This window comes from Equus caballus, chromosome 9, assembly GCF_041296265.1.
Source record: "Equus caballus isolate H_3958 breed thoroughbred chromosome 9, TB-T2T, whole genome shotgun sequence".
Lineage (NCBI taxonomy): Eukaryota > Metazoa > Chordata > Mammalia > Perissodactyla > Equidae > Equus > Equus caballus.
The window spans coordinates 97,615,566-97,640,596 of NC_091692.1; the positions used below are offsets into that span (position 1 = coordinate 97,615,566).

At 53.7% G+C, this 25,031-nt stretch overlaps 2 protein-coding genes across 6 annotated transcripts; both read right to left on the reverse strand.

Annotated features, from left to right (window-relative positions):
• Positions 1–596: 596 nt before the first annotated feature.
• Positions 597–5,983, reverse strand: PYCR3 (pyrroline-5-carboxylate reductase 3). 3 transcript variants are annotated; one of them, XM_070222024.1, is made up of 7 exons: positions 5,840–5,983; positions 4,042–4,106; positions 3,292–3,471; positions 2,751–2,963; positions 2,329–2,421; positions 1,932–2,121; positions 597–1,070 (listed from the first exon to the last, which is right to left on the reverse strand). In XM_070222024.1, exons 1-6 carry the CDS (start codon positions 5,931–5,933, stop codon positions 1,939–1,941), a joined length of 828 nt encoding a protein of 275 aa, XP_070078125.1. In that variant the 5' UTR covers positions 5,934–5,983; the 3' UTR covers positions 597–1,070; positions 1,932–1,938. The 3 variants fall into 3 exon arrangements, with proteins under 3 accessions (XP_070078125.1, XP_023504890.1, XP_023504889.1); XM_023649122.2 differs by lacking the exon at positions 1,932–2,121; XM_023649121.2 differs by having other exon boundaries at positions 597–2,121.
• A 2,749-nt stretch (positions 5,984–8,732) lies between these two features.
• GFUS (GDP-L-fucose synthase) lies at positions 8,733–14,563 on the reverse strand. 3 transcript variants are annotated; one of them, XM_001505003.7, is made up of 11 exons: positions 13,975–14,563; positions 12,868–13,024; positions 12,413–12,527; positions 11,074–11,202; positions 10,920–10,993; positions 10,576–10,709; positions 10,382–10,446; positions 9,938–10,004; positions 9,701–9,780; positions 9,390–9,489; positions 8,733–9,107 (listed from the first exon to the last, which is right to left on the reverse strand). In XM_001505003.7, exons 2-11 carry the CDS (start codon positions 13,011–13,013, stop codon positions 9,052–9,054), a joined length of 966 nt encoding a protein of 321 aa, XP_001505053.1. In that variant the 5' UTR covers positions 13,014–13,024; positions 13,975–14,563; the 3' UTR covers positions 8,733–9,051. The 3 variants fall into 3 exon arrangements, with proteins under 3 accessions (XP_001505053.1, XP_005613403.1, XP_005613404.1); XM_005613346.4 differs by having other exon boundaries at positions 13,959–14,511; XM_005613347.4 differs by having other exon boundaries at positions 13,866–14,004.
• Between the last annotated feature and the right edge of the window lie 10,468 nt (positions 14,564–25,031).

A 25,031-nucleotide genomic window follows, 5' to 3' on the forward strand; every position in this document is an offset into this window, starting at 1 on the left:
ACTCTTGATCCAGTACACCTCATAACTTGAAAAGGTGGAGAGGATAAAAATGGACAACACTGACGAAGTAAGAAACCATTCTCATATTCAGCAGTTTCTTGAAAAAGTAATTGTAGCGTTGCAGGGTAAGGTGAAGAGACTTGGCTGCGACCCTGACTCCCCGCAGCTGCCCTTCTGAGGCCGGGCCCTCTTGAAACAACATGTCTTATCACAGGCCATCACCATCTGGGGCACAGCTGCCCCTCTGGCTGCCCCTCCAGCTTGGCTGGGAGCTCACCGAGGCACCTCTCATTCAGGGAGTGGCCTGTTTGGGGCAGGGCTGGGCTTCTGCCCAGCTGAGCCCACCCTGGTCCCCAGGGGTTCTGTTAGAAGATGCATGGCTGGGACCTCTGACATCCAGCTGAGGGTGAGGTTGGGTGCAGGGGAAGCCGGTGATCCTGCCCCTGCAGAGTTCTCAGGTGATGGGGACATATCGCCCTCTGCCCCAACACCACCTGCACCCCTCCAGCTCTGAGGTCTGAGCCCAACGTCCCAGGCCTTGGCTGAGATGTGCTTCCAGGCACTTGGAATTTGGTTAAATACTGGGCACTCCGTGCTATAGGACAGCATCTTTATTTCTGTTTCACAGATAAAGATACAAGATGTAGAAATGGACTCAGGCTAACCCTTCCAACAAGCAGAGAGGCCGGAGTCAGATCAAGCAATCACCAGCGGAGGACGGAGGACGGGCCAGCCTGTCAAGCTTGCAGAGGCCAGGCAGGAAGAGGGTGGGGGTGGGAGGCCCGGGGGATGGGCCAACCTAGGGGCTGGCTGGGTGGGTCGAAGGCAGACCGCCAGGGAGGGCAGCTCTGGGCAGATGGGCAAGGAGGGAGTGGCAGGGTGGGTGCGCAGCTGGGGGGAGGGAAGCAAGGAGCAGCACTGCGGCATGGTGAGGCCCAGATGGGAGACAATCTGCCCCAGGTCACACAGCTGGTAGGTGGCAGAGGGGAACTGGCCCCAAGCCTCTGTCCACCGCGTGGCTGGCAGTCTCAGGAGCCACTGGTGGAAGCGAGGGGCCAGCACTCTGGGGCCTGCGTAGGGTGGGGAGGCCCCAGTGAGCCTTCAGGCAGTGCCCAGGACAGAACTGCAGGCGGCCCGCCCCCAACCTAAAGACCCTATGGCCTTGCTTTGGGCCCCAAGTTCCCGGCTTTCCTCGCCCACTGGTCCGTTCACAGACATGCGAAGAGCCAAGTCCTGCAATCACAGGCCCCTCCAGGACCTGACCCAGGGAAGCGTCAGGCGCCAGCTCCACCTGCCACTTGCCAGGAGCCAAGGGCCTGGGGGAGGGGGCCCACACCAGCCGCAGCAGCCAGGGCTGTGTTCCCGGGCTGGCCAGGGCCCATCCTCCCAGACCTGGAGCAGCTCCTCCCCTGGCCTGCTGCTGCCCACAGCACTGCAGAGGACCCCACGGCCCTCTGCTCTGTGGGCTCCTCAGCCGCTCTCTCTGGGGCTGGCAGGGCCAGGGCCCAGCTCCCTCTGGGGGCCCCACCCCACAGCAGGCTTCACTCCATATGTCCCTGTGCCCCCGAGCTGAGATGAGGGAGCAGGTCTGGCTGCAATCAGACAGTGTCGGAAGGGCCCCCAGCTGCTTTTGTTGCCAGCCGCTCAAGTCCTCCCTCAACCAACCAGCAGATCACACGGGGCACCAGACCAACAGTGCCACACACGGGCCCTCAGAGACCACATCACGCCTTCCAGTGGGCCAACACCACAGTGCCTTCTGTCCCACAGCGGGTGGGGAGTCCCCCCTCACGAAGGGGTCCCCTCCCATTTACTGTGCAACCGGGAGGCTCCTGCAGGTTAGAGAGAACCGCAGTCCTCCGGGATGGGCCAGGGAAGGAGGGACTGGGAGTGGGCGGGCTGTTCTGGGGGCTGTGGTCGTTGTCTAGCACCTGTGCCTCACTTCCTGCTGAGCTCCCGGGCCCGGCAGGTGGCGGCCTCCACCGCACTCATGGTGGCTGCCCGAAGCCCGCCCTGCTCCAGGGCGTGGAGCCCGTAGATGGTGGTGCCACCAGGCGTGCACACGTCCGTCCGCAGCTGAGCCGGGTGCTGCCCCTTCTGCAGCAGCATCTTGGCTGTGCCCTGGGCAGAGCGGCATTGGGGGCTGATGATTCGGGGGGCGGGCAGCCCCTTCTCCAGCTCAGCCCCACCCTGTGTAGTCTGCTTCTCCATGTATCCCCCAGATCTTGGCCCAAGCTTCTCAGGCCTGCTGTTTCCCTTCCCACAGCTCCCAGGAGGCAGATGGACCCACCCACTTTGACACGCTCCCCTGGGGCCACCCTCACTCACCAGCAGGGTCTGGGCAGCAATGCGGTGGGCCAAGCCACTGGGCATGCCCATCTTGATGGCACCTTCGGCCAGGGCCTCAGAGAAGGTGCATACCTGTAGGAGAGGGGACAGAGGGTATCAAAGCCAACACTCCGCTGGACACAGCACCCAGCCTGGAGAATGCTTGGAACCCTCAGAACAAGGCCCAGAACACCAGACACCAGTCCAGGGCCCAGGGCGGAGGCCTGAGCCCAGAGGTCTCACTGGAGCACTCCTGGGCCTCAAGGGCCAGGAAGACAGTGATGTGGAGAGAGCACAGCTCATGGGCAGCCCGGGGACCAAGCCGCTGGGTCCTGAGGTCAGGGGCTGCAGGGACCTGGAAAGGCCCGGCTTTGCTGAGGGCTGGCCTGTGGGGGCAGGGCCGGGGATGAGACAACACTCACGAAGGCCACGCCGCTGCCACTGAGGCCGGTGTGAATGTCCACGTGGGCCTCGGGCACCTCCTCGCACTGCCCGCAGGCCTCCAGCAAGGTCTGCAGAAGCTTGACCTCGCTGCTCCCAGCATGGCGGCCCCGTGCCATCACCACGGCCCCCTCTTGGACCACGCAGGGCAGGTTGGGCGAGACCCGGAGTACCCGTGCAGTCGGGGGCAGCAGCTAGCCAGAAAGAGGCTGCAGTCAGGGAGCCTGTGGTATCCGCCCTGCCAGGCAGGCACATGCCTCAGCCAGCTGCGGTCTCCCTTCCCTGCTTCCCAGGCGTGGTGCAAGGAGGAACCCCAACCCCAGCTCTCTGGCTACCTGGCCACCTCTGCAGGCTGGCTGGGAGGCTGTCTGCCACCTGTCCCACCCAAACTGGTTTTCTGAAGGGCTGAGCCTAGGCTGGGGCCAGTCTGGGATGGCAAGGGGTGGGAAACCGAGTCTGGCTATTAGAGCCTACTCTGGGGTCAGAGCTTCAGCCCCCACCTCACCTCCACAGGCCACTCACCTCCTCCAGGGTGCTCAGAGAGACCCCAGCAGCCACAGACACCAAGATGTGCTCAGCGGTGACCACAGGGGCCACCTCTGCCAGGACGGCTGGCAGGATGTGAGGCTTGGTGGCAAAGAAGATGAGTGAGCAGCTCTGCAGCACCTCCTGGTTCGAGTGGGTGGTCTGGCAGCCCAGAGCCTGCACCGGGAGCGCCAGGGCCAGGGCTGGGGGTAAGTGTGGCATCCTCCCAGACCACGGCCCTTCCTGCTGGAGATGATCCTGCACTCCCAGGGGTCTTGTGGGTCTCTCCCATTGCAAATACCCGTACCACCCCACTCCCAATGTCCAAGACTCACCCAGACCACCCGTTCTTGCTCAGGACCCAACCAGGCACCTCACAGGGCCCCGTGATGTCAGCACCTGTGAGCCTCAGATACCAGTGAGTGCCCATGACCATCCCTGCCCACCCCAACACATACACACACAAGTGCACATATGCACACACACACACACACTTGTGTGTGCTGGTTCACATACACTCACACACACACACCCCTTTACTCTGCCCTGTCCTTCCACGACCCTACCTTTCCTTCTGGCCTTTGACCTCCCCTTCCCAAGCCCAGCGCAGCCCAGCCCAGCCCATCTAAAAACTTTAGCTAAATACCCTTCCCTGGCCCCAAGAAGTGTCTCAGAGGGACAGGAGCCAAGAGCCACCCTGGGCCCCTGGGGGAAGCCTCAACCCAGAAGAGCTGGGCCCCAGCTCACCCGGAAGTGGCAGAGGTTCCTGTCAGTTGGTGCACTGGCCAGCACGTGCTGAGCTTCCACTTTCCCTGGAGAGAAAGGCAAAGGCAGGGAAGTCGGTGAGGAGGTGGGGTGGAGGAAGAGTCAGCCTGGCCTGCCCCTGACTGAGCCACCCTGGGCCGTCCTGGCCCGGGCTGGCCTGAGGCTCTGCAAGAACCCAAGTGCTCGGCAGGGCTGCTCCCTGCAGCTAGGAACAGTCGATCAGACCCACTGGATTCTACTCAGCAGTCGCTGCCACCCACCTGCTGCTGCTGAGTCCAGAGGCCCTGCTGGACACAGGGGCCAGGAGCTTGCTTCGTCTACTGAGGACACAGATCCCAGGGAGCTCTGCCTCCTCTGGGGACAGGAAGGCTGGGGAGGGGGGCATGGTGGGGAGGGAGGCCCAATGAGGGCTGAGCTTTCCCAGGAGCAGGATATGTCTGTGCTGGGACGTCCAAGCAGAGACTAAGGGCCCATTTGGTAGAAATCATCTGTGTTTGTGGGCTACAAGGCTGGGGAGATTAGACTTCTGTGAGGTCTAACAGGAAGGCAGAAATGCATCCCACAACCTGAACATAAGAGTGGATGAATCATGACAGGGATGGCCGCCGTGCACTGCCTACACACAGCAGTACTGTGCTGCTCAACACTGAATCCGTACAGCCCTGGAGGGAGGTGATACTGCCAGGTTTCACAAGTAAAATACCTGAGACAGTAAAGTATTTTTGCAGTAAACTGTTTTCTGATTCCTCTGGATCTTGACATACGGCTGAAGGCAGAAAGCCAGCCTATAGTCTACACATAAAGGTTTCTAAATACTGTGGAGTAGAATTAGGCCAGCATTACCATTCCCTGCTGTAAACCAGCAGTTCTCAACCAGCAACGATTCCCCAAGCCCCGCCCCCTGCCCCCAGGGGACATGTGGCAGCGCCTGGAGAGATTTTTGGCTGTCACAACTGAGGGGTGCTACTGACATCTAGTGGGGAGAGGCCAGATGTGAAGGATGCAGAATTATCCGGTCCCAAATGGCCATATTACCGAGGTTGAAAAATCCTGCAGCATGCCACCAGGAGTGGAGCTGGCATACAAATAGGAAAAAGACTTGGAGGCTCAGAGAGGTCAAGCAAGTGGGCCAAGGCATGAGGCCAGAAAGTTGGCAGGAGATCCCACGCTCTAAGCTAGTGCTGCCCAACAGAAAATACCATTCGAGCCATATGTGTAACTTTACATTTTCTAGTAGTCACTTTAAACAAGTGAGAAGAAACAGGTGAAGTTAACCGCAATATATTTTATTTAATCTAATCCAATATAGCAAAAATATTATCCTTCCAACATGTGATCAGTATTAAAAATTACTAGGATGCGTTAGTTTCTTTTTGTGTGCGTGTGCTTAATCTTTCAAATCCGACGTATATTTTGTTGTACACACACAGCACATCTGAATTCGGACCAGACACATTTCAAGCGCCCAATGGCCATCTGTGGCTCGTGGCTACTGTGAGGACAACCGGCTCCAAGACAATGCACGCACATCCCCTCCTCCTGTGCTCTCAGAGGGAAACAGAGCCCGGGGTAAGAGTCCGCCATCTGCCCTGGCACACGCCCGCCTGGCCCTGCTCCACCCCGGGGACCCGGCGCGGAGGGCCCTCGCTCCTCGCCCAGGATTCTGCGGAATTCACCCTTCCGGGCAGGTGAGTCCGTCCCTCCCACACCGGGCCGGTGTTGGACGCCCGCTAGCTCCCAGGTCCGAGCACCCCACGCGCCCCACGGCCGCGGCACCCACCGGCTCGGATGAGGCCTTGCGCGATGGCCTCCGCCATGCGCCCCGCGCCCACGAAGCCCACGCGCCCCGGGCTCGGCCCCGCCGCCGCTGCCATCTTGCCGCGTCACTACCGCGCCGCCCCCCGCCCCCGGCCGCGCCCCGCGCCCTCGGCCCACCAATGGGCTACGGTCTTCCCGCCCCCGTCCTCGTCGATTGGCTGCCAGGCCCGCACGCTCCGCCCCCTCCTGTCCGGGCTCCGCGCTCTAACGCATGCTAAGCATTGGGCCCCGCCCTCTCGCTGCTCATTGGTCCGAGCGGGTCGACTTGACTCCGGTGGGCGTGACGCGTCGCGGGGGCGGGGCGCAATCTGAGGATGGGTCCTGTGCGGAGGGCGACGAGACCCAACGGAGGACTCCGGCCACGTGTGATCAGATCCTGATTTTCCAGAGGGCAGCTTGAGAGGCTCCATTCAAAGGCGAAGGGTCGGAAGGGGTAGGGGCTCCTGTGACGCCGTCCCGGAGATCGGTGCCCAGAGCGCGCCTGCTGGGTGACCGTCGCGGGGACGCTGCAGAGTCCAGAGACCACTGATTGGTGGTCCCTGGGCAGCTGAGCTTCCAGGAGGGTGCCATCCGCCCTGCTTCTGATGAAAGACCGACAGGCAGGATCCGGACTGTGGCCAGGTCAGGTCAGGTGCTGGGAAGTGGAGCCCCGCCAGCCTCAGGCGGGTCTCTCTGGGTGGGAGCAGCATTCTCAGAGCGCCCTGGTTCTCCATTTGGGGCCTGGGAGTGGTCTCAGGTGGGAAGGACAGGGCTGCCTGGTCATGGCGTGTGGTCAGCTCTTCCCTAAGCCACAGCAGGTCCAGGTGTCCAGGTGACAGCATAAAATTAACACTGCCAGTGAAATGTGAGCAAGGATCTATCGCTTTTCTTTTTTTTAAATGTTATATTTACTTGTAACACATTTTTTCTCCTGTCTTATTATTACTTTCGTGTGTGTGTGAGGAATATTTGCCCTGAGCCAACATCCGTTGCCAATCTTCCCGTATTTTGTAGGTAGGATGACTCCACAGCATGGCTGATGAGTGGAGTAGGTCTGAACCTGGGATCCGAACCCACGAACCCTGGGCTACCAAAGCGAGTGCATGTAACCGTAACCACTCAGCCATGGGGTCTGCCCTCACTTTTCTGTATTAAAGAAGTTTCTCCAGCAGCCTGGATGCTGGTTGCTGTGGGCCTCAGGGAGCTGTGGGGAGGAGGCAGGAGAGGCCTTCCTGGGACCTGGGACCCCAGCAAAGATCTGGCCCCTCGTGTTGGCCCTTGGGAAGATGGAGCGCTTGGCTACCACCAGGGGCCATCTTACAGACTGACAGGGGAGGGTGGGGGTGGGCGGGGTGTCCTTGTAATTTTTAATGGACATGGGAAAAATAAAGCTTGAACACCTGAGGTTGTAGTTTTTAAGACTGCATTTTAAAGATATTTTGTTTTCTTCTTCAAAACTCTGACATGTTCTAAGCTCTTCAATAATGAAATTCCATTCATTCAACACTGCCCCTGCAGGGTGTGGGCCCTACTCTGGGCCAGGGATGAAAGCCACACAGCAGGGGAGCGGATGGCTGAACCCCCACCCCGAGGACCTGCATTCTGTCTAGGAGGACAGCCCCTCTACAGTAAACACACACACACACAGGACAACACAGGGGGTGGCTAAAGACACACCATTTGTGTCCTGCCTCATGTGTCCAGGCCTCTCTGCTCTGTGCTGGGCCTCCTTCCCTCTGTTGTCACCTGCTGATCCAAGCTCCAGCTCAGACACCACCCCTTCCACCCGCTCCTTGAACCCAACATGGGCAGAGCCTTCATTCACAAAGGGTCCTGGAGCCCCCAAGTCCTGGGCAGGAGGGGGCTCCTAGGTGTTTTTAGACAAATCGGCAATCGCCCACCACAGGGTGCTCAGAGGGCAAAGCCCACCTCAGCTGAGACCTAAGAGGTGGGAAGCCCCTCTCAGAAGGGTGGGGGCCAGCCCCTGGGGAGGCTGGAGGATAAACCTCTCAGCTTGCCACAGAGAAAGTGGGTGGTGACAAATGCAGTATGAGGTCAGCTGGGCTCAGGGACAGAGGTTGGGACTCGTGCCTGGCACAGGGAAGACAGCCAATACCGCTTGAATAAATGAAGGAATGAATGTGGCAGGCGGGTCTGTGGTCAGAGAGAGCTGGGAGTCATCCACGTGAAGTGACAAAGGGGACCCAGGAGAGAGGGGCCCCGAGAAGAGGCAGGCCCAAGGCTGAGTCCCAGGGCCAGGGAAGGTGCCTGGGTCCTGGGTAAGGGGGGTCAGTGAGCTCTGGCCTGGGGGTTTTGGAGCTGGGCACTCCTGGGTCCACACCCCAGCACTGACTGGCTGGCCAGGGGACCTGTCAGTCAACCTATCCAGACTCTGCTGTCTTCCTGTTGAGAATGAGGAGGCCCATGCTGCTCACCTCCCTACCCAGCAGACCCTCCTGTGCAGCACCTGTTACTGTCCCCATGGGTGAAGGGAAGGCTGGGCCCCATCACCCGAGTTGCCACCTGAGGGCTAGGGAGATAAGGGGCCAAACCTGACTCAGCTCTCTCGTGGGGTCCCAGGGGAGGCTGAGCTACCCAATCACCACCCTCCCGAGATCCATCCACATGTCCACTCAGCCTGGGCAAATCCAGTCTCAGCATGTTTCCTCAAAGTCCTGGGGCTGAGCGGTGAAGCCCAGGGGACCTCAGGCCTACACATGGCCCTTCCACCCCAGGGACAGTTGGCCATTCTGTCCTAGCAGCTCTTGGGGGCTGAGCAGTCAGCAGGGGGATGGTGGGCCCTGGGGTTGGCCAGGCTCAGGGTGGCAGTGCCTGCATGTGGGGGACCGCTGGCACAGAGCTGCCGGGGCCAGGCCTGTGAAAATGCACTTTATTGGCTCCCAAGGAGTAGGAGAGCGGGATCAGAAGGGGACACATCAGGACCCAGGGACTGGCACTGGGTAATGAGGTGTCTGGCCTGGTCAGGCCTTGGTTTCCCTGAGGACAGACATGACTGGTGGCCCTGCTGGACAGCTGCCTGGAGCCACCCTGGTAGAGGGGGTGGAACGTGGGCCAGGCTGCTGGGCAGCGCCCTCGACTCTGGCAGGGTCTGAGCATAGTTGCTACTGGGCTCTGCTAGCTGAGGGGCCCCTGGGGCCTTGGGGGGTAAGCCGGCGCTGCTCCCGCCACTGTGCTTCATTTCCGGGCCTGCTCGTAGTTGTCGGTGAACCAGGCACAGGTCTCCTTCACAGCTGCAGACGTGGGCAGGTGAGGGGTGGTGGCAGGTAAAGGCTGGGGCTGCACTGACCTCCATCGGAGGTGGGGAGGGTGAGGGCCCAAGGGACACAGGGCAGTCACCCCGTGTCCTGCCTCCCTGATGAGGGTGTGGAGACCAAACCTGCAGGGCGTCCACTGCCAGCTGGCAGTAGAGAAGCTGAGGCCTAGGGAGGGGCAGTGGTGGCCCAAAGCCAAGGAGGGGCCAAGAGATCCTGAGGAATAGGGGTGGGAGGCCCTGGGAGGGACAGGGGGCTCACCCTGCTTGAAGGGTGTGAACCGGAAGTCAGGCAGGTAGGCCCGCAGCTTGCCATTACTGGCTGTCTTCTTAAACTGCCCGTCTGACTTGGTTGTATCAAACTGGGTGCCCGGTCAAGGCCATAGCGGAAGGGGCAGCTGCTCCCCCAGCCTGCCCTTGAACCTCCTCTGCCTTTCCCAGGGGAGCCTCAGGGAGAGAGCAGCAGATATCGCCCCCCGCCCCACCAGCTGCCAGGGTGAGTGCCACCGGGTGCGTCAGACCCGCAGTCCCTGTGCAGGAAGGCCCATGGTGCCACTGGGAGCCAAAGGATACAGTGACGTCACCATGGAAGTCCATGGCCTCCACCACAGCCTCGGCTGCCTCCTGGATGGAGACCTCATCCTCCTCGCCCACTGTGGGGAATGAGGGCCCCACGGCCAGGTCAGGCCTCCTCCGCCTAGCCGCATGCCGCCCAGCCCAAGAGATGTTCCCGCTCTGCCCTCAGCCACTCTCAGGACAGACATAGGTCCTGCCCTGCTGTGGTGGGGGTCAGGGCCACAGGGTGCCCACCTGAGAGGATGATGGGTTCCACCTCATTGTACTCTCGAAGGACCCAGATGAAGAGCCGGGCCAGGTCCTAGAGGTCAGACAGGCAGGGTCAAAGGCTACAAATTACAGGCCAAATAGGGGCACAAGTCACCTCTTCCAAGTGCCCCTGCTCAGTAGGGGCACAGCCCAGGACCAACTGGGGACAGGGGTCCCTCCCTTTGGGCAGTCCTTGGCCAGCTGAGCCTCACCAGACGGAGTCCTTCCTCCTGCTGAGCTCAGAGCTGCACTCAGAGACTCCCGGGGGGCCAGGAGCCTACAGGGACTCAGCGAGGACCAGTGACTGCTCCTCCAGGGGCTCGGCCTGGACCCTCACCCCCTCCCAGGATCCCTCATGCTTCTTCACAGACAGCATGCCAGGCCCAGGGAGACGTTCTGGGGGACAACTGTGCACCGTCCTGCACGAACCAGTGAGTAGATGAACTGTCTCCGCGGCTTCCCCGTACCCCACACCGTCAGGGCTGAGCCACTGCCTGCAGATTCAGGGAGGGGGCGGGGGTCAGAGGGGGCTGTGCCAGCCGCCACCCCCTCCTCCCAGCTACCTCCCAGGGACCCCATCAGGTGGGTGACCTGGCTGAGGGTGCTGGGTGGCGGGCACTCACTCTTGGCCAGGTGCACCTTGTGGATGAGGCCGGGCAGCACGTGGCCGTCCTCGATGTTGAAGTTGTCATGGGGCCCAAAGACGTTGGTGGGGATGACAGCAGTGAAGGTGCAGCCATGCTGCTGGAAGTAGGCCCTGCAGAGGCGCAGCATCTCCTCCGGGCCTGCCCTGGACCACTGAGCCCACCCTACCCCACCCCGGCCTCTGACAGGTGGAAAAAAGAGGCCAACAAGGAAGGGAGAAGAAGCCTGCTGGGGTACCCACTGGGCCCCACTCCCCGCCCCCGAGGGGCTCGGGCGCTCCTCCCGCATTCCTGGCTGGCCTCAGCTGGGCCCGCGCGAAGACCTGTTCTGCACGTCGATCATCCTCTTGGCATAGGAGTAGCCAAAATTGCTGCTGTGCGGAGGCCCATTGTGGATCTGCGGGAGCAGAGGAAGCGCTGCTTCCGGGCCCGCCCCTGCCCCGGCCAGGCCCCGCCTCGCCCCGCCCCGCCCCTCACCATAGTCTCGTCGATAGGATAGGTGGTCTTGTCAGGGAAGATGCAGGTGGACAGGCAGGAGACCACCTTTCGCGCGCCCACCTCAAAAGCCGAGTGCAGGACGTTGTCGTTGATGTGCACGTTTTTCCTCTGCGGGGGCGGGGCAGGTTCAGGCCCCTCCAGGAAGGACCCCAGCCCCTACTTGCTTCCAGGGAAAAAAGCCCGGACACACCCCGGCCCGTCCGAAGCGGGCGGTACTGAGCCGGCTCCTCCTAACTGCTCCCCGGGACAAGGCGGAGCCGCCCAGCACAGGCTTTCCAGAAACCAGTGCCCGCTCCTGGCCTGTTAACTCCTCAGCAGGCAGTCCCCTCCCCAGGGCTGTAGGAGGGTCCCGGCCTGCCTTCCCGGAGGCTGGGGGAGGGCCCTGGAGGAGAGGACCACACCTGTCAGCCAGGGCTAGGTCCACCTACAGGGGCTGCTGAGGGCAGGGCAGGTAGTGCACTCCGGGCCAAATCTGGCCCTGGAGCAAGGGTGGGGAGGAGGGGCCCTCCGCTGCCCACCCCGAGGAGCTCACCCTGGCTCTACTGCCCAGTAGCAGTGAAGCCTTGGCCAGCCCCACCCCTACCCGGGCCCTTCCCCTTCTGGAAATTGGACATGAGATGGCCAGGGCATTTGGACTGCTCTGGGGAGGGGAGAGGTGGTGGCTGGGCAGCCTGCTAGGAAGGCTGCAACTGGGACAAGAACGGCCCTGAGGTAACAGGGGACCCTGGGCAGAACCTGGTCTGAGCCTCTGCCACCCAGTGCCCTATGCAGGGCCAAACCACACCAAGGCCAGTTGCACAGAGATGCTGGGGCCAATCCTCTGGGGTACAGCCCAGCAGGGGCAAGGCTACGGGCAGAGCCCTACTCTCCTCGAGCCCCTCACTCCATTTCCCCCATCCCCCTAGAACCCAGTTCACACCTCTGCACCCTGGAGTGCACGGTGGACCTGGCTCAATGTGCAGCTGGACTAGCACAGGTCCTAGAAGCAGATGGTTCTGGAGACCCAGAGGGCTCAAGGGGCAGGAACCAGCCCCAGGTCACACAGTGAACACTGGATTCTCTCAGCTTCTCCAACCTACTGGTCAGCTCCGTGGCTTTTCCTATTGGGCTAAATGCCCCAGGCCCACCAACATGCTTCCCTGCCCACAGACCAAGTGTGGGTCACTGGGGGCCCCTCAGGGGCTGCCCTCGCCAGGCTGTGCCAAGCCCTGACCCTCAGGGACTTCCTGGGCTCGAACATAAGCTGGTGAAGGTGGCCAGGAAGTTCCTAGAACCCTGGCTCCTGGCTCCCAGTGCTTGTTGGGGCCCCCCGACTTACCCAGAAGTCTAAATTGTATTTGATATTCCGGAACAGGCCCCCCACCATTGCAGCAAGATGGATGACATGCGTGGGCCGGACTTTTTCAAATAGGGCTCGGGTCTGTGCAGCATCCCTAGGGGGAGCCAAGCCGTCAGGGGCTCTTTGGAGGCCTGAGGGAACTAGGACCCTGGGGTTGGGGCACCGGGGGCAGGAGCTGAGCAGGGCTGGTGGCAGAAGGGACAGCCAAAAGGGAAAGTGGCCAATTCAGGCACTGGTCTGAGGAGGGTGTGTGCTTCCAGGAAGACACGGGAGGATGTTTGCCCAGGAGCAGAGCTGTGCACACCCAGGCCAGGCTGGTCACCTGGCAGGGAGGGCCCAGGCATGCAGCCACTAGGTTCAGGGGACAGGCCTACCCAAAGCTCTCAGTCTGGAGAGGGCATTGGCAGGGGTGCACAGGGGATGGGCCCACTCACGTGAGATCAGCGTCCTTGGAGGAGACGAACACCCAGTCCTCTCCAGGCAGCCTGGCCCCATCTGCTACCACCTTCTGGATGGCTCTGCCCACCAGCCCAGAGCTCCCTGTCACTAAGATCCGCATGGACCCCTGGGGCTCACCCATGTTGGCTGCACCTGTAGGGCCAAATGGTGTGAGGCTGAGGCCATCATGTCCCCATCCATCAGAAACCAATTCCCCTGAGACGTCACTGCCTGGGGTCACTGCGCTTAGCACTGGGCCCCACAACAACTGTCCAAGGCCTGGCCCCAGGCTCCCTGGGGCAAGTGGTACAGGATGAGGCCTCCAGGGAGGGGAGATGGCCTCCTGGGGACCAGAGAGATCCAGCTGACCTGAGACATCTCCTCCTCCCAGCCACATTCCCTAGGGAGCACTTGGCCTAAAGCTCCACAGGGTCCTTGGGGCTACCACCCATCCCAGTGAGCTTGATTGCAACTCTGCCCTGCAGACCCAATCCACAACCCCCACCAGGCCAAGAAAGGGTACTTTCAGCTCCCCTTTGGCTGACAAGAGGGGAGACAGATAACCTTGGGGCTGGGGGCTCCTGGCTCAGATCGTTAGGGCTGCTTCCAGCCAAAGCCCATATGCTACAGAGGAGAAAGGACCGACGCCTGTGTTTGCAGCCGGGTGCCCACCCGCGGCCGGCTGGTCCCCGAGAGTCTTTGCGAGCCTGGTCCTACTGGGCAGGTCGCGCTTCGGGCTCAGAACTGGACAGGCCTTGGGGCAGCACTCCCTCGCCCCCGAGGACCCTATCCTGGGGGCTGGAAATCTGATCCGGCAGCTACAGGACAGCTCTGCCGCCTCTCCCGCAGGGCCCCAAGGCCAGCCCCGTCGGGAGGGGGCCCTGCCCAGACATCTGCTGCTCCCGATCGCGGGGACAGCCCAGCAGCAGCCCCGTGGGGAGACCCCACTGCGGCTGGTCCCTTCCCACGCCCCCAGGATCCCCGCACGCCTCACGGCTCTCTGGCTGTCACCGAGCACCCAGTGCCCAGGCACGGGTCGCCACATCGCGCCGCCGTGGGGTCCCCTTGGTGCCCCGCGCCCTCTCACCCTTGCCCGGTCCCACCTGCCCGAGGTCCGGAGAGCCACTTCCGGCACTGGCGGAGCCTCCAGCCACGCTTGGGGCCAGGTAGAGGGGGCGGCCCCTCCCGCAGCACTCTGGGAAATGGAGTCCTCGCGAGGCTTCCCGGGCACTGCTGGGCAGTAGAGTCCGGGGCCGCGCAGCATCCTGGGAAATGTAGTTCTCGCCAGCTCTATGCCCGCTGGGCGGGTCCCGGAGGCCGATCTAGGAACTGTGGTCTCAGGGTCCTCGGACCACGACCTCCTTAACCCAAACGAGGCGCAGGGCATGAGCTCCTGCTGGGGAGGGTGGAAGGATGGAGAGCTGGGGAGGCCGCCATCCCTGAGACCGCCTAACCTCGGGAAGGCAGAGCGGGAGCTCCCCGCCCACGGCGGGCACTCGGCTGAGCCGGCGGGACAGCGGGCTCGGTGGGCTCCCGCGCTGCCGCCCGCAGGCCCGGGGGTGACGGGGCGCCGTGTCCAGGAGGGAAAGGCCTCTCGGCCTCCCTACACGGTCTCCTCCCCGCGGCCCACTGGCCGAGGCAGTCACCAGGCCCGACTCGGGTGGGGCGTAGACGGCACCGGGACGGGGGCGCAGCTGCAAAGGGCGTGGCCACAGAGGCAGCGGGGAGTTGGGGCCGCCTTTGTAATCAGCGGACCGCGGAGGGGGCTTCCAGCAGGGGAGCACCGGCTCAGAAGCTGCCCTTGGGGGAATGGAGCCAGGGGCGCCGCCAAGAAGTCAGGATGGGGACCCCGGAGAGGGCCTGGGGGCGTCCATTCGGTCTGAGCCCAGAGAAGGGACTGGCACTCTGAGGGGGCTGGGGGTAAGCAGGAAGGAGGCATTGGCCAGCAAGTCTCCCTTCTGGGGCTGTTCGCCCTCTTGACTCCCCTCCATCCCCTCTGATACAACTTTATGAGCCCCTAGATTGTGAAGGTATACGCGTGCGTACTCGGTCCGCACAGCCACAGCCGAGAGTGGGCCATTGTCAACCCCTTGTACAGATGAGGAAACTGAGGCTCGAAGGCCTGAGATAGCTCTCCAGACTCACACGGCAGGCGATGGCAGAGCGACAGGAGCCGGTCAGTCGGTAGCTCCCTCAGGTTCTGGGTCGGTCTCTGTCCTGCGGTCTGTCGGGGCCTCTCCTCCTCATCCCTGGGACCTTGACCATCTTCTGTCTGGGAGTTTGTTTGACCAGATGTCCTGCCATCACGTCTCAAGCTGCATCTCAAACTGCCTCCCTTGGGCCCTTCTGTGAGTGGCGGTGCCATCCCCCCACGGCGAGGCCTGCCCTGCCCTCGCTGGGGCACCTTGCAGCTTTGAGGAGAAAGGCAGGGCCTCTCTGCTGGCTGCTCAGAGCGCTGTCCTCCTCCTACTGGGGAGGCTGGCGACAGGACTGCCCCTTCCCTTGGTGAGAGTTCACAGGGGCCCGCGTGCCTTCTATCTAAATGTAAGTATTTGAAAGCAATCGACCAAGCCAACAAACTGGTAAATAAAATGGGCTCTGCCCTCCTACCTGACGACATGTTATTATGAAAGTACATTTCATAATTATAAAACTCAAAAATATCCCTAAGGCTATGGTTTTATATGAATGGAAATCAGCAAACTATCAGATTACTGAATGTAGTTATGACTACTCGCTTCCAGGTGCTGTGGTGACAGGCAGGCAGGGTTAGTTAATAAAATAAAGACCCCATAATTCCCAAATTGTTATATATTCATCTCAAACAATTTAGTTTTCTTGTCTTCATTTCAGAAAAATTACTAATTATGTTGTTATAATCAAAATGTCTCACATAATTTGTATTCTACTGACTGTAATGCCAAATTAGACAATCTTTCTTAAGTACTTTTTCATTTTTTTTGTACTTTTCATTGTACTTTTTCATTGTTTTGTTTTTTAATTTGGTTCAGTTTGGAGAAACTACTTTGCTGAGGCAGTGGCAACTGCAATTGTCAATAAAATCCATAAAGCAGTACTCAGATTCAGAAGCAAACCATGGATTTTTATATATTACCTCCCCACATTGCATTTTATAATTTATCAGTATTGCAGAAAATATTAGCAAATATTTTAATTTCAATTTAAAATCATCACTCTTACAGAGCGCCATTCACCATCTCTTACTGCAATATAGTATGTCTTAAGTTCTTTCACATTTTTCATGCTGGAATGTTACAAAGAAAACCAAAAAAAGCAGAATGACACAATTCATTTACAACTCTCTTTAATTGGCATTACGCCTTAATCTACAACAGCCAGAAAATAATTTATATTAAAATTACTTTGAGGATTATTTTTGTGAAAGTTTCCTCCTTAGTAGTCATACAAACATTTTTGTTTCTCCTTGTTTCAATTTTGCATGTTTCATTGGAATATTACTCTTGTGTATTTCGTGTGCAGTTTCTTAAGATTTTCTCTAAAATTAAAGAAATATATTTTTAAATCCTTTTGAAATGGAATTGTCAATCTTAGCTCTATGTGGGGTTTGGATAAGCTTTTACAAACGTCATTAATGACCAGTAACAGTTCATACCCAATAACTGAAGAGTGCAAATTCAAGATGGATCTTATTTTCAGGAAAGACAATTGGTTCTTCATTTGAGCACCTTCTGTTGCTTCCCTTCTCTCTTTTAGAGCTTCTCAAACCCTGTCTACATTAAATTTAATCTTTTAACAGCATTTAGTCACTGTTTCCATACTGTGGCCAAGGCAAGGAGAGGTTCAAGGTCAAAACTGGCCCATATTTCATCAGATGTTCCATCTTTGGGCTAAATCAAAAAATATCATATGTAATTTTGAGTTGTTTTAAGCAACGTCATCAATCTCATTGCAACTGAGGCCACATCTCTTAGGGACAAATGAAAATGATGCTTCATAAATGACACAGATAATACATCTAGTTTTTCTAGATGTATTTCTAGAACAAGCCTAAATTCTGGCTTGTTCATCTTTTTCTCGAGCAACCATTTTAGCTCCATTTTCATGGACTTACCTTCAACAATCTTCTAAATCAGTGCATAAAATTTAAGGTTTTTTAAAAAAAAGTTTTTCACTGTATTATATTACCAAGAGTAAAATCAGTGAAATACTCATTAATTTCCACTTTTTTGTTTTCATTTTTGGAAGTTCATCAATATCAATAATAAATGTTAGTTGTTCAACACGAATTGGCCCCAGGCACAATCTAATGAAATGTCCTTATAACAGTTGCTGGGTTTTGTCTATGCACCTTATGTCCAGCCATGGATGTGAGCACGGCTGGCTCACTCTCTCTTGTCTTTTATTTAGGGTGGCGTCTGTTTCAAGGACTGAGAGGGTGCAGAGCAAAGGACTATCAAGTAACAGCAAAACACATAAATGCACCAGTTTATATTTCTTTTAAAAATCAGGCATTTATACCTCACACCCATTAGGATGGCTTCTATCAAAAAAACAGAAAATAACAAGTGTTGACAAAGTTGTGGAGACACCCAGAGCCACTGTGCACTGCTGGTGGGGATGTAATGGGCTGTGGCTGCTATTACCATAAGACCCAGAAATCCTGCTTCTGGGTGTAGACCCCAAAGAATTGAAAGCAGGGACTCAGATATCTGTTCATAACAGCAATATTTACAATAGCCAAAAAGTGGGAGGTCTTTTCCTTAATTAAAAAAAGAAAGTCATTTGTGACTTCTGACTTAAAGCAAGATGAAAATCACCCCCTCAACATTTGTGAACTATTGGGGTGGGAGGCAGGAGGGACAGAAGGAGAGGGCTTGGACCTCAAAAACACAAATTTCATCTCGAAAATCAGAACCCAAAAGGATGGAATGTTAGCCCACATTGAAAACCCACCAAAAAGTCTTTTTAAGCCAGACTGCTTTTTCCAGAGTGGCTACACCATTATACATTCCCACCAGCTATACTTGGTTTTTAAAATTAACCGGAGAGTCCTTTTCGTTTGTGAAGTGAGCTTTCTCTTCCCGCATACTGATGTTGTATATTCCCTTAGTCTTACTTCTGCTTGTAATGCTTTCTCGTCTGTCCTTTCCTCTGGCGGTGCACTTGCGATTGGGCACTTTGTCTCCTCAGGGGTTAGAAGGTCTAGGTCCCTTTGTCAGCTTTGCAGGGGTTCTCTTTACAACATTGTAAATGCCACATATGCCTCCACTTCCTCTGTCATGCAGAGGCAAACGAAGAGAAAGTCTCCTTCTGTCAACGACCTGATTATTTTGAGGACATGATGCCACCCGTGAGCACCAGGAAGCAAGCCAGAGAACAGATGCAGGAGAGAGGCTTGTCCCAGGTCCCGGGGCTACCCTGGACTGTCGTCTTCTGGCTTCTGGTTTTGAGAGATGATCCATGTTCCACTTTGTCAAACAGAAAGAATGCCTGTGCCTGACAGACTGGGCTTCCAGCTGTGGCCCTTCATCCGCTTGTCATCACAGCTTCCTCCTTGCAGAGGACCCAGGTGGAACTGGCCATTGCTTCCCAACCCCCTGGACCCATGATGGGCCAAAGGTCAGCACAGGACTCAAATCAGCCCAGTGAACATCTGTTCCAGAACTTGTCACAATGGAGATAGTCGACAGGAGCCTTTTCCTCTCAGGCCATGGTGCACGGCTGCCTGCAGCCATTGTAGTCCCACCAGGGAGAAGGTGCAGCTGCAGCAGGAGAGAACTGTCAACTTAAAAAGTGTATCCGCCAGCTGTTTTACTCGCAAACCGTGTTTATTTGGGAATAGCCAAAAAGAACTACAATTCAGGAGGTACATCCTATAGCAAACCATAGGCAAATCCAGAAAACAAACCAGGGAAGAGGTTTTCTCTATAAGAGAAAAAGGGGGAGAGGGCGGGGCTATTCTAAAGGAAAGTCCATACAGTGAGAGTAACAGTTCAGGGCAGCAATGGCTTCTCATTGGCTGAGCTGCAGTGTTTCTCATTGGCTGAGCTGAAGCGTTTCCCATTGGCTGAGCTGAAGCGTTTCTCATTGGCTGAGCTGAAGCATTTCTCATTGGCTGAGCTGAAGCGTTTCTCATTGGCTGAGCTGAAGCGTTTCTCATTGGCTGAGCTGAAGCATTTCTCATTGGCTGAGCTAAAGTGTTTCTCATTGGCTGAGCTTCCACGTTTCTCATTGGCTGAACTGTTGCTGGGCAATGAGAGAAATCTTCCTTCACAGTAAAGTAGTTTTACTTTTTGCCCAAGATGCAAGTGAGTCTCTTCCTGTTCGCTGTAATTGACGATGTGTGATGGGGCATGAGAGCGCCCCCTACAGGCTTTCCCGACTCCAGTTTAGGTGAGGTTTCTCTTACTCCTTGCAGAGAACAAAGCCACCTCGAGCACACACAAATGGAGGGTGGGGGAGGTGGGATGAAATCCTCCCTGTCACCTGCCCTACCCCCGCCCTTGCCAGCTCCGTTCGGCTACCTCTATCATCCTGACAGTTACCCTCATATCTTTGCAATAACTCCTCCATTTTTGCATAAGCTAGTTCAAGATTGATTCTGTGAACTGCAAAAGAAGAATGCTGGTAAATGTAACAGCAAAGATGGAAAATCAATACATGAAGCTGCTTTGGGACCTGCCCATGTCAGGGGCACCACTCCTCTGGATCGGGCCTTGGGGAGCTCGAGACATCCATTTCACACATCAAGCACCTTGCTCAGCAAAGTGTGTGGCATTTTATATACACGTTACATTTTTAGAAGCACTGTTCCAGGAGGCATGGCCTGGCTGAAGGCTTTCACTGTCTCTTTCTCCCATGAAATGCAATGCCAAGCAATATTCAAACATCCCCCCAGAGCCTCTTCCCTATACCTAAAGGTGAGAGGGCTGTCTCTCTCTCTCTCTCTCTCTCAGCTCTTGGCCACACATATAGTGTTTGTGTTTGGGATTGGGTGAGAGATAGGGCACCGCCTACTTGAGATCAAGCATCTGACAGCATATCCAATGACCATTCTAAAAATGGAGGAGTTACAACCCCTCATTGCTTTCCCAGGGCAAAAATTGTGGATTTGTGACATCCAATTACAACTCTGTTACCATATTTGGGATTATGGTGGGACAGCATAAAAAATATTTTAGTAGATACATTAAAGAGACAGTACATTTCAAATTGGTATTATTATCATTTTTTTGCTGAGGGAGATTTGCCTTGAGCTAACATCCATTGCCAATCTTCCTATTTTTGTATGTGAGCTGCTTCCACAGGATGGCCACTGACAGATGAGCAGTGTAGGTCTGCACCCGGGAACCAAATCAGGCTGCTGAAGTGGAGTGTGCTGAACTTAACCACTAGGCCACCACAGCTGGCCCTCAGGAGATCATTAAAAGCAGAAGACCACTTAGGGGGCCATTGTAGTAGTGCAGATAACAAGGACTCAAAAGTTTACCTACTGAAGCAACACTGAGATGGTAGAATAACAGGACTCATGATTCATGGGCTATGCAAATTGAGCAGAGGAAGTCAGGAATGATACCTGGTGTGGTGGTTGGTGCTATGTGTCAACTTGGCCAGGTCGTAGCACGCAGTGATTCAGTCAAACACTAATCTAGGTGTTGCTGTGAAGCTTTTTTTTTTTTTTTTTCGAGATTGGCACCTGAGCTAACATCTGTTGCCAATCTTCTTTTTCCTCCCCCTCCTCCTCCTCCGTCTTCTTCTTCTTCTTCTCCCCAAAGCCCCCAAGTACGTAGTTGTATATCCTAGTTGTGAGTGCCTCTGGTTGTGCCATGTGGGATGCCACCTCAGCATGGCTTAATGAACGGCGCCACGTTCACACCCAGGATCCAAAGCAGTGAAACCCTGGGCCACTAAAGCAGAGCGCCTGAACTTAACCACTTGGCCATGGGGCCAGCCCCACTGTGATGCTATTTTTAATGTTAACATCTTCAATCAGTTAGTTGACTTTAAGAAAAGGAGACTTTCCTCAATAATGTGAGTCTCATCCAGTCAGTTGAAAGGCCTTAAGAACAAAACTGAGGTTTCCTAACGAAGAAGACATTCTACCTGAGGATTGTAGCATCAGCTCTTACCTGTGAGGTCCAGCTGCCCGCCTCCCCTACCCATTTCACTTGCCAGCCCCACAATCACATAGGTGAATTCCTTGAAATGAAGGTCTATATCTATACGTATCTATCTAGGTAGATAGACGTACATATTTGTATTTGTCTCTGATATCTATCTATCTATCTTGATTCTGTTTTTCTAGAGAACCCTGACTGATACACCTGAGTTTCTATCTAGGGCACTATATGGTGAGTGGAGCGTTCACAAAGGGAAGTGTAAGAGCTGGAATAAAGACAATTGTAAACTGAATCTAGCAGCATAGTAGAAGGATTATACACCATGACTAAATGGGATTTATTCCTGCAATGTAAGGATGGTTCAATATGCAAAAATCAATGTAATACGCTACATTAATAGAATGAAGAAAAAATACATGATCATCTCAGCAGATGCAGATAAATCATTTGACATAATCTAAAACCCTTTCATGATAAGAACATTCAATTAACTAGGAATAGAAGGGAATTTCCTCAACTTGATAAAGGGTATTTATGAAAAACCCACAGCCAACATCATACTCAGTGATGAAACAGTGAAAGCTTTCCTTCTAAGTTCAGAAATTAGACAAGAACGTCCACTTTTGCCATTTTTATTCAACGTGGTACCTGAACTTATAGCCAGAGTAACTAGGCAAGGAAAAGAAATAAAAGTCATCCAAATTGGAAAGAAAGAAGTAAAACTATCACTATTCACAGATGACATGATCTTATATATAGAGAAAACCCTAAAGAATCCACAAAAAACTGCTAGAGCTATACAACGAATTCAGCAAAGTTTCAGCATACGATATCAACACACAGAAATCAGTTGTATTTCTGTATACTAGCAATAAACAATCTGAAAAGGAAATTTAAAAAACAATGATTCACTCTAGTGTCAAAAAGAATAAAACACTTAGGAATTAATTTAGCCAAGGAGGTGCAATATTTGCATACTGAAAATTGCAAAACATTGCTGAAAGAAATTAAAGAAGATCTACGTCAGTGGAAAGCCATCCTACGTTCATGGGTTGGAAGACTTAACATTGTTAGGTTGGCAGTACTACCCAAAGTGATCTACAGAGCCGATACAATCCCTGCCGAAATCACAGCAGCCTTTTTTAATTTTATTTTCTGTGGAACCGGAAAAGCCAATCCTCCAATTCGTATGGAATTGCAAGGGGCCCAGAATAGACAATATAATCTTGAAAAAGAAGACCAAAGTTGGAGGATTCACACTTCCTGAATTTCGAAGTACACTACAAAGCTACAGTAACCAAAGCAATGTGGTACCGGCATAAGAATAGACATAGAGACAAATGGAATAGAACTGAGAGTCCAGAAATAAACCCATACATCTATAGTCAATTGATTTTTGGAAAAGTTGCCAAGGCCATTCAAAGGGAAAGAATAGTCTCTTCAACAAATTGTTCTGGGACAACTGGATAGCCACATGCAAAGAATGAAGTTGGACACTACACTACATACAAAAATTAACTCAAAATGAATCAAAGACCTAAGTGTAAGAGCTAAAACTTTAAAACTCTCAGAAGACAACAGGGGTAAATCTTCCTGATCTTAAATTTTGTAATGGATTCTTAGATATGATATCAAAAGCACAAGCAACAAAAGAAAAAATAGACAAATTGAGCTTTATCACATTTTAAAAATTTATGCATCAAAGGACACTATCAAGAAAGTGAAAAGCCAACCTACAGAATGGGAGGGAATACTTGCAAATCATATATCTGATAAGGGTCTAGTACCCAGAACATATAAAGAACTCTTCCAAACCAACAACAAAAAGACAAACAGCCCAATTAAAATTGGGCAAAGACTTGAACAGATGTTTCTCCAGATATATACATATATATGGCCAACAAGCACATGAAAAGATGTTCGACATCACTAGTCGTTAGAGAGATGCAAATCAAAACCACAGTGAGACACCACTTCACACTCATTGCAATGGTATTAATAATAATAACTACAATAATAACAGTAACAACAATAATAAAATAATAAATAACAATAATAATAAAAATAAGTGTTGACAAGGATGAGAAAAAATAGGAACCCGCGCACATTGCTGGTGAGAATGTTAAATGGCACACCCACTGTGGAACACAGTTTGGTATTTCTCAAAAAGTTAAATGTAGAATTACCATATGACCCAGCGATTGCACTCCTAGGCATATGCTCAAGAGAAATAAACCACATGTTCACACTGAAACTTGTACACAAATGTTTATAGTAGCACTATTCATAATAGCCAAAAGGTGGAAACAGCCCAAGTGCTTGTCAGTGGATGAATGGATAAACAAGATGTGGTCTATGCATACAGTGGAATATTATTCAGCAATAAAAAGGAATGAAGTACTGACACATGTTACAACATGAATGAACTTTGAAGACATTACATTAAGTGAAAACATCCAGACACAGAAGGTTGCCAAGTGTATGATTCCATTTATATGAAATATCTAGAATAGGTAAATCTACAGAGAGAGAGCAGATTAGTGGTTGCCAGCTGCTAGTGATGGAGTCGGGGGAACAGGGAATGGCTGCTTAATGGGCACAGGTCTCTTGTGAGGTGATGAAAATGTTTTGGAACTAGATGGTCGTGACGGTTGCACAACTTTGTGAATGTACTAAATACCACTGAATTGTACACTTTAACATGGTTAATTTCACGTTATATGAATTTCAACTCAGTAAAAGAAAAGCAAACAAACAACAGCAAAAACAAAAATCAATTGCAGAGAGGTGAGAGACTTGAGAGCCATTTCTAAGGAAGAAAGAGCAGCATGTGGTGGCAGTGGGATGTGGGAGGTGAGGGGAGGGAGGAGTTGAGGAGGAGACCAGAATATAGATATTGGGTGGATGGTGGATCTACAAATGGAAAGAGAATCCACAGGAGGATTAACAGTTGCTGTTTTTGGAAGGGAGAGGGAAGGCAAAAATGAGGTCAGTCATGCCATGTTGAAACTGAACTGTCTCTAGGACATTTAAATGAAGATTTCTAGTAGGTAGCTGGAGAGAGGAAGGAGCAAGGTGAGGTGCCACATCACTGTCGCCGAATACATGGTCTGAGAAGAAAAGAAGGCTTAGGGCATCACCGGATTTTACATTCACCTTCAGGGGCAAGGCTGGAGAGGAGGCTCTGACTGCCTTAGCTTCAGTCACATGTTGACCAGGTGGGAAGGGAGGGTGGTGTATCCAGATGGATGGTACCACCACGACTGTGTACAACCGACCCTAGGAAGTGCTGCAAACCAAAACTGAGGAAATTTTGCAAAAAGAAAAGGGGAGGGGATGGATGTGGGATAGGCTAAAACAAGAGAGATTCATTACAGTCCACCCCTTGACTACCCAATATCCACATAGGTACCTCTTTCCGTAAAGCAATTGGAAACTTTTCTCAACCCTTTCCAACATAATGCAATTATTGCATACATCTGAAAGTGCTCTCTCCCTGTCCCCAAAGGGAGATAATCCAACGTCTGCTTCATTTATTGCATCCCATCTCACATCTAGTGTTTCTGAGCCATGTCTCCTCCTTTATTTCTGGCAAGAGTCTATCACATATTTTGCATCTTATGAACTTAATGTTGAATTTACCTATTGCTATCACATCCTAGTAGGAAAGAGAAAGGAATAAAATATGGCTGTAACAAAAAATACGACTACGACACATTAAGGAAATAATTATGGAAGGGGCCACGGTGCTTGTTCAAGTCTGAGGCAAACTTATTTTTTCTTTTGTGAGTGATCTACTACTTTTTTCTGGATGTTTTTATTGTATTTAACCTTTGAAGTAATTTCAGTAGTCGTGCTGCTCTCTATTATTTTCTTAGTGCACAGTATTGAGATCAGATATTCCTTTAGTTCAGGAGAGATTTCTTCTGTTAAAGCTTTGACTCTAGATAATTTGGGTAAAACACTGGCCAACACCAAAATCCCACCGCCCCCTTTTCATCGTCAGTTTACCTAGTGGCATAAGGATTCCTAAAGAGGCAAAATGAGATGACTCAACA

What these genes read in the sequence shown, in the direction of transcription:
- PYCR3 (XM_070222024.1), bottom strand. Translation starts at nt 5,933, where the DNA reads ATGGCAGCGGCGGCGGGGCCGAGCCCGGGGCGCGTGGGCTTCGTGGGC. An exon ending in GCAAGGCCTCATCCGAGCCG is followed by an intron (nt 4,107 to 5,839) that starts GTGGGTGCCGCG and finishes CTTTCTCTCCAG; the next exon opens with GGAAAGTGGAAGCTCAGCAC. An exon ending in TTGCTGCCCAGACCCTGCTG is followed by an intron (nt 2,122 to 2,328) that starts GTGAGTGAGGGT and finishes CGCTCTGCCCAG; the next exon opens with GGCACAGCCAAGATGCTGCT.
- GFUS (XM_001505003.7), bottom strand. Translation starts at nt 13,013, where the DNA reads ATGGGTGAGCCCCAGGGGTCCATGCGGATCTTAGTGACAGGGAGCTCT. An exon ending in AATACAATTTAGACTTCTGG is followed by an intron (nt 11,203 to 12,412) that starts GTAAGTCGGGGG and finishes CCGCCCCCGCAG; the next exon opens with AGGAAAAACGTGCACATCAA. An exon ending in ATCCTATCGACGAGACTATG is followed by an intron (nt 10,994 to 11,073) that starts GTGAGGGGCGGG and finishes CTGCTCCCGCAG; the next exon opens with ATCCACAATGGGCCTCCGCA.